The sequence below is a fragment of the Oncorhynchus gorbuscha genome, linkage group LG18 (assembly GCF_021184085.1).
Source record: "Oncorhynchus gorbuscha isolate QuinsamMale2020 ecotype Even-year linkage group LG18, OgorEven_v1.0, whole genome shotgun sequence".
Taxonomy (NCBI): domain Eukaryota; kingdom Metazoa; phylum Chordata; class Actinopteri; order Salmoniformes; family Salmonidae; genus Oncorhynchus; species Oncorhynchus gorbuscha.
Window position 1 is genome coordinate 37,380,942 of NC_060190.1, and position 8,483 is coordinate 37,389,424.

The following is an 8,483-nucleotide window of genomic DNA, read 5'->3' on the forward strand; positions in this document are numbered from 1 at the left end:
TTTTCCCACCTGTTCCCCTTTTCCCTCTGATTAGGTCTCTATTTCTCTCTCTGTTTCTGCTTCTGTCTTTGTCAGATTCTCGTTTGAGTTTCTCATGCCAGAACCAAACTATCGTCTCGTTTGCTTCACCCTTGTCCCGTCCTGTCGGAATCTGCCTGTTCATCTGATGCTACGTGTGATCAGGTACCTCTGTCCTCTACGACCCACGCCTACCCAGAGAGACCAGCAGTCTGTCGCCGCCAACCCAGCTATTCTCCTCTGCTGCTAAGAAGGGGACTCTTCTGAAAATATCAGAAGGACTTTATGTTTCATTTGTCGCCCTCTCTGCGTGTTGTCTATTTTGCCATTATATACGTCTGAAGAGGATCTATGTCTTCCCTGTGTTTTGACATTAAAGGACTCTGTATTTGTTAAACCGCTTTTGGGTCCTCACTCCCGTGCATAACACCATAGCCTGCCTTTGCTCCATTTAAAGGGATATCAACCAGATTCCTTTCCCTATCGCTTCCTCAAGGTGTCAACAGTCTTCAGACATAGTTTCAGGCATTTATTTTGAAAAATGAGCCAGAAAGATAACATTGCGCCAGGTGTTCGGATGTTCGGAGGTTGGGCAGCCATTGCCTTTCCCTCTCCTAATGAAAAATACAGTTTTGCTTTATATATTATCGATTATATATTTTTAAAACAACCTGAGGATTGATTATAAAAACATTTGACATGTTTCTGTGGACATGACGGAAACTATTTGGAATTTGTCAGCATTGTCATGACCGCTCTTTCCTGTGGATTTCTGAACATAACATGCCAAACTAACGGAGGTATTTTGGATATAAAAATAATCTTTATGGAACAAAAGCAACATTTATTGTGTAACTGGGAGTCTCATGAGTGAAAACATCCGAAGATCATCAAAGGTGAACAATTAATTGGATTGTTTTTCTGATTTTTGTGACTAAGCTACTTGAAGCTAGGTGTTAAGCCTGATAGTTAATTTTAAATAGACCCCTTGCCCCTTACCCTCAAGTGACACCTTTTATTCCTATCCCCTAGGCACTTCCCCCCAACCTTCAACTCACTGCTAGAAGAACTGAAACATAAGATAGACATGGGGACATCTCAACCTTGAGCTTGAGTTGGTAGAATGGTCACAAGATTCTGTACATAATATAATAATATATGCCATTTAGCAGACGCTTTTATCCAAAGCGACTTACAGTCATGTGTGCATACATTCTACGTATGGGTGGTCCCGGGGATCGAACCCACTACCCTGGCGTTACAAGCGCCATGCTCTACCAACTGAGCTACAGAAATCCCATTTCAAGGTCAATCTCCACAATTATATAGGGGGTTTGGTGGTGGGAGAAAGGTGCTAGCTAGGGTGCAGGGGCTAGTCGTAGAGGCTATACTGAAGAGGCTAAGGGGTGGCTAACGGACCCATCTTTATGGTTGTCAATTTCACCGAAAACAGACTGCTTTTTTTATCGTCAGCTTATCATGTCAACAAGGACATATTAAGGACATATTAAGTTAATCAGTGTTTTTGTTAAGGCAGTGGAAACCCTTGTTCAAACAAGTGACTGAGGCTGATTGGCTGATTGAGGTTTGCTGCGGAATGGGAAAGTCCAAGAGTTATGAATGAGATAGGAGTGGTCGTTGAGAGTATAAAAGGGTTCAGCAGCCCATGGAGCAATGTACAGAGCAACCATGGGCAAACTACTCATCTGCGTTGGTAAGTGGAATTTATTTTGGCTTATTTAGCTTATAACTATACTATTGATCTTTATTTCAAACATGTTATTTACATTTTCATTGTAATGACAATTAGCAACATTCAGAGTCTATGCTCTATGCTAAGGCTTTGGCTCCCTGTGGAGAGAATTGGCCACTGACAAATGTCCTCTAGTTATGCATTTTGTCTATGCTAATGTGGTCCAATTCTGTTTCTAAGGACTGAGGTTGACAGCACCATGACCCACCTATATTCATATCAGAGGGGAAGAACTGCACTTTATATCATTATCATTACAGTTCTGAATTATGTTGACTTGAAAAAAAGTTTAATATGACACAAAACCTCTGCCTTTCTCTTCCTCCCTTCTTTATTTCTCTCGATTTCTCTCACACTATTCTCATTTTCTCTCTCTCTAGGACTGGCTCTCCTGCTGCATGCACAGCTAGGTACGTTTAAAGTTAATTTCATTTACATGTAGCCAGCATCAAGGTAAGTAGCCAATCAGAGAACAATAACTCGATTTACAGAACATGCCAACCCTGACTCTAAAACCGCCAAACTCCAAACTCTAACATTACTACTACCCTTCCATAGGATCCTCCTACATCCTATCCTGTTATTTCACTAACTGGGGCCAGTACCGGCCAGGAGCAGGCAAGTATTTCCCCACCAACGTGGACCCCTGTCTCTGTGACCATCTGATCTATGCCTTTGCCGGCATGGCCAACAATGAGATCAAGACCTACGAATGGAACGATGAGAAACTCTACGGACAGTTCCAGGCACTCAAGAACCAGTGAGAGAGAGACACACACATGCACAAACACTCACACACAAACACACACTCAAGCAGGCATGCACACATGCACATACGCATGCATGCATGCAGGCACGCACACACATAGACAAATGCAGGCAAACACTTTCTCATTCAGGCATGTACACACCACAGGAGGTTTGTGGCACCTTAAGTGTGGAGGACGGGCTCGTGGTAAGGGCTGGAGCAGAATTAGTGGAATGGTATCAAATATGTGAAACACATTGTTTCAATGTGTTTGATGCCATTCCATTTCCGCCATCCCAGACATTTTATGAGCTTTCTTCCCCTCAGCAGCCTCCCGTGGTACACACATGCACCCCTAAGCCAGTAATAACCCTAAGTCTTGTATTTGGTAACAGGAACAGCAACCTGAAGACTCTGCTGGCCATTGGAGGATGGAAATTTGGCAGTCAGCCGTAAGTGGAGATGCATATAAACATGTAAGTGCACACACACATTTACACACACACCCTGTGTCTGAGCTGTGTGTGTGTGTACCCAGGTTCACAGCAATGGTGTCCAGTGCAGCCAACCGCCAGACGTTCATCAGCAGCGTTATCAAGTTCCTGAGACAGTACCAGTTTGACGGCCTGGACATTGACTGGGAATATCCCGGAACCAGAGGCTCCCCACCCGCAGACAAGGCCAGATTCACCACCTTGCTGCAGGTTAGACTCAAACACCCATATACATACACACACACACATAAATGAACAAACATGAATAAACACACACACGCAGATTAACAATCACACATACAGACACACACACATACACACACAAAATAGCACACACAGACAGGAATGAACACCTGAACTCCCAAATTAACACACACATCCCTCTGTGCACTGTCTCCATCTAGGAGCTGATGTCTGCCTTTGAGGCTGAAGGAAAGAACACCAACCGTCCTCGTCTGATGCTGACTGCAGCTGTGGCTGCCGGAAAGGGAACCATCGACACCGGATACCAGATCGCCGAGATTGGATCGTCAGTACATACATACTGGGTCTCATTCATATATTAGTTCTTAGGTAAAATGTGTACATTAAAACATGCATGATCTATCAAATACTTCTTGGCATATTGGAAACTCTTTTTCTCTCTCTTTCTCTTTCTCTCCCTCTCTCTCTCTCCCTCCTCTCAGCGTGTTGGACTACCTGCATGTGATGACCTATGACTTTCATGGATCTTGGGAACACAACACTGGAGAAAACAGCCCTCTGTACAGAGGACCAGCTGATCAGGGAGATGACATCTACTCCGATGTGGTGAGTCTCTCTCTCTGTACCCATCTCTTTCTCTCTCTCTTCCTATGCTCACCTATCTCTTCCTGCCTATTTAGTTTTGAGCTGAGAGGGAGTAGCACATTTCTTAAAAATTATCACTACCACATACTGTGTGTGTTCTCAGGAATATGCTATGAAGTACTGGAAGAGCAGTGGTGCCCCCGCTGAGAAGCTCCTGGTTGGATTCCCCACCTACGGCCACACCTTCCAGCTGGCCAGTGGCTCTAACACTGGAGTGGGCGCTCCCGCCACTGGCCCCGGTCCGGCCGGACCATTCACCAAACAGTCTGGCTTCCTGGCCTACTACGAGGTAATTGACACAGGATTAAGATAGGTCTGAAATTACACCCTCTTCCAATCCCTTGGATGCAAACCCCGTGTATGTTTTTGAGTGATTACATCTGCATCTTCCTGAATCATGCAACTTCCAACCCTAACGTGTGTGTGTGTGTCATTAGATCTGCACCTTACTGAAGCAGGGAGCTACCCAGGCCTGGGACTCTGCCCAGATGGTGCCCTACGCCTACACCCAGCAGAACATCTGGGTTGGATATGACAATGTCAAGAGTTTCCAGGACAAGGTCTGTGTTTGTGGGGGTGTTTGTCTGTTGGAGAAAAGATTTAACTAGGGGGTAATGGCGTAGCATCCTATTCTGTTACAATAATCCTTATAATATATGGAATTAAATAGTAGCTTTTATCTTCCTGATTTACAGTAGTGAGTGCATACATTTTGTTATAGGTGACCCCAGCGAGAATTCGAATCCACCATCCTGTCATTGAAAGATCCATTCCCTACCAACTGAGCAACATAGGGCAATTGATGAAGTTCTATCACCTATACATATTTATCCAATTTCACCCCGTTAAGTAAACCCTCCTCTCTCCTCTCTTTCTCCCCTACAGATCAAGTGGCTGAAGAACACTGGCTTCGGAGGAGCCATGGTGTGGACTCTGGATCTGGATGACTTCTCTGGAACCTTCTGTGGACAGGGCAGATACCCACTGATCAACACCCTCAAGTCTGGACTGGGAACCGGAGCTGGTGAGACAGACACAAACACAAGCCTGCTTGTACACAACGTTCAACAACAACCCTCTCTCACTATCTCAACCAGACCTGGGTTCAAATAGTAGTTGAAAAGATTTCAACCCCTTTCTCTTCTACATTCCCCCAACTCCTATTTCCTCCATGTCTCCCAGGTTGTGCCGCCCGTACGGGCCCCATTGCCCCAGTGATACCTACCCAACAACCACTCAATCCCCCACAACCCGGAGGTCAAGGGGGCAGCAGTGGCAGTAGCAGTGGGGGATCTGGCTTCTGCGCCGGCAAGGCTGACGGCATGTACCCTGACCCCACCAATAAGAACAGCTTCTACAATTGTAGCCAGGGCAAGACCTACGACCAGCACTGTGCTGCCGGTCTGGTGTTCGACATCAGCTGCAAGTGCTGCAACTGGGCCTAAAAAAAAAAACACGGTTCCCCCTATTAATGTTTCCTTCCCCTCTCGTATGTCATGAAGGAGCTGGGTCTAAAGGTTTTGTGGTTGTTAGGTCCACTGTTGTCATGGCCCATTCCAACATCAGCTCCACTTAACATTTAAAATCCACTCCAATAAACATCCACCATATAAATTCATCCTGCTGTCTCTGTCACTTTACTTCATCCACACTGTGTGGGTTTAAGTTATTAAACTTCATTGTACTTTGACTGCAAAAAAATCAGTAATCTACAAATCACCTTGGATCCCACATAGCTAGTCATTATCTGAACAAGATAAGCAATGCTGCTCCTTGCCTTCTCAACTGATTCCCTCACTTATTCCCTTGTCAGTTTAGTTTCATACAATTCATTCCACCACAGAGAATCACAGTAAAAGTCCTTTGTTGCAGTCAAACTTTACCAGGCTTACAGACACGGTATAAAATCACACAGAGCTTAGACTGACTCATCATTACCATGACATTTAAAGTTAAGGCACTGACATAAACAACATATAGACAACAGTAAATAGAAAAGTACTTCAACTTAATGGGAAATCTGTGATTTTCAATAATTGTAAAACAGACAAGACCAAGGTTCAAAGTGAAACTAAGCATTCATAATTGTAAATTCTAATGTTCTCACCTTGGTATAAAATACACACACACTCTCCTGCATTTTTATTTGTACATTGAAGCTAAAACTTTTAATTTGGCTCTGTAGTCAATTTGAGATCAAATGTTTTAAATGAGGCGACAGCACACGTCACTTATTATTTGAGGGTATTTTCATACATATCTGTTTTACCGTTTAGAAATGAAAGCACTGTATGTATCTAGTCTACCCATTTGAATGTGTCTAGTATTTGGACAAATTCACATGTGTATTAAAGTAGTCAAAAGTTTAGTATTTGGTCACAAATTCCAAGCATGCAATGACTACTTCAAGTTAGTGACTCTACAAACTTGTAGGCTGCATTTGCAGTTTGTTTTGGTTGAGCTTCGGATAATGTTGTGCCCAATAGAAATTCATATTTAGATAATCTGTCATTTTGGAGCCACTTTTAATTTAAATGACATTGTATGCTTCTTTTATATTATATTAATATGGATGCTATGATATTTAGGGAAATCATGAATGGATCGTGAATAATGATGGAGTTACAGAGGCATACATATTTATTACCCCATCAAAATTTGACCCCCCTCCACTGACATTGGTAAGAGTGAGAGGTTAACACGTTTTGGGGGCATGACCTTTATGCATCTGTAACTTCACTCATCATTATGTACAATTCATTCATGATTATCCGTAATCATGGCAGCATCCACATTAATGTAGAAGTGTTAATTTATTTAGAATAGAAGTGACTCCAAAATGACACAATACATTATTTACCATTCATTTATATTGGGCACAACATTCCCGAAACACAACCAAAACAAACTGCAAATGCATCAAGCAAGGTTTTAGAGGTTGGCAAGTAGCCTAGCATTTAGAGTGGTTAGAGTGTTGGGCCAGTAACCGAAAAGTTGCTAGTTCAAATCTATGAGCTGACAATGTGGAAATTTAGTCGATCTGCCCTTGAGCAAGGCACTTAATCCTAATTGTTCCAGGATACCCATCAACAATGGCTTATCCTTGGCAACGACCCCACTCTCAGGGGTAGTTGGGATATGCAAGAAACACATTTCCATTTCACCCTCGTACAGGTTGTACATGCAGGGAAACAGGACAGATACAAGCACCTCTTATTTTACCTTTTGAGAGTCACAAACTTGATGCATTTGGTCCCATATTTCTAGCATGCAATGACTACAAAACTTTTCACTAAATTCAATACAAGTTAATTTGTCTAAACACTTATGACATATTGAAATTGGGGGACTTGAAACAAGTCTTTCATTTCTAAAAAAATATGTATGAAAATACCCCCAAATAAAAAGGTTACATTTTGCACTGTTTGCCTCATAAAACATTTGATCTCAAATCCAAAAGGCTGGTGTTTAGAACAAAATTAAACATTAGCTTCACTATCCAAACAAATACACCCAGTTTATTAGGTACACCCATCTAGGACTGGGTCTGACCCCACCTTTGCCTTCAGAACATTCTCTGGGCATGGATTCTACAAGGTATCGTCACGAACCGGCTCAAAGCCCGTAACAAAAGGGAGACAACGTGGAGATAACGCGTAACAAAAGATATATTTATTAACTAAAGCAACTAAGGAAAATATACAATGGTGTGTGTAATCAGTAATCAGTAGTGTAAGTGAGTATTTTGCATGCATGAATGTGATAATGCAGGGTGTTGAAAAGATGCTAAAGCAAACAACTCAAAAACCATTAAGAAACACAACAAAATCCATAAAGGTGTCTGCAGAGTCTCCTCCATGAATGGGGAAGTGGTGTATTTATCCTGGGAGACACCGGGCCCAGGTGTTTCCCATGTAGCTGACGACCCACCCAACTCCGCCCACCGGCATCCTAATAAGGAAACAACAGAGAGAATACTGCAGACAGAGTGGGAGGGTCGTCACATTCCCGCTCATAAAACCGGGGACCAACAAGGGCCCCAGAACAACGACACAGCCCTCTGCGTCCCAACTTCACACAGCTTCTGCGTCCCAAATTGATGAGGGGTTACGTGTTCACTTACAATTTGCCCCAGCCAACCTCCTCCCTAGACCTCAGCAACCTTCGCACAGGAAGCAACATTTAAGAGGAAAGAAAAAAAACAGGAGGGAGCTGACAGGACAGAGAGAACATGACAATACGAACAATGGTCAGTCACATAAACATTTAGGAACAGGGCGCATGAGAGCGCATCAGCAATCACGTTCTCAGTCCCCCGGATGTGCCGCACATCAAGATGGAATGATTGTAAAAATAAACACCAGCGCATTATCCTCTGGTTTGGACACATCATGGACCTCAAAAAAGTGAGGGGGTTATGGTCGGTGTAGACCACAATAGGTACTACCCCCCGACCCGACATACACTTCGAAGTGTTGTAGGGCCCAAATGAGTGCTAGCGCTTCCTTTTCAATAACCGAATAGTTCAACTGATAATCGTTAAACCTTTTAGAAAAGAAACTAACAGGCCTCTCAACCCCAGACACATCTGCTTGCAGCAAAACTTCACCTGCCCCCACAT

The 8,483-nt window shown here is 43.3% G+C and overlaps 1 protein-coding gene across 1 annotated transcript; it reads left to right on the plus strand.

Moving 5' to 3' along the window:
* The first annotated feature begins 1,639 nt into the window (after window positions 1–1,639).
* LOC124003587 (acidic mammalian chitinase-like) lies at window positions 1,640–5,308 on the plus strand. Its single transcript, XM_046311950.1, has 11 exons — window positions 1,640–1,732; window positions 2,152–2,181; window positions 2,330–2,531; window positions 2,915–2,971; window positions 3,058–3,223; window positions 3,418–3,542; window positions 3,700–3,823; window positions 3,966–4,151; window positions 4,300–4,422; window positions 4,748–4,886; window positions 5,045–5,308. Exons 1-11 carry the CDS (start codon window positions 1,693–1,695, stop codon window positions 5,305–5,307), a joined length of 1,455 nt encoding a protein of 484 aa, XP_046167906.1. The 5' UTR covers window positions 1,640–1,692; the 3' UTR covers window position 5,308.
* The last annotated feature ends 3,175 nt before the right edge of the window (window positions 5,309–8,483 follow it).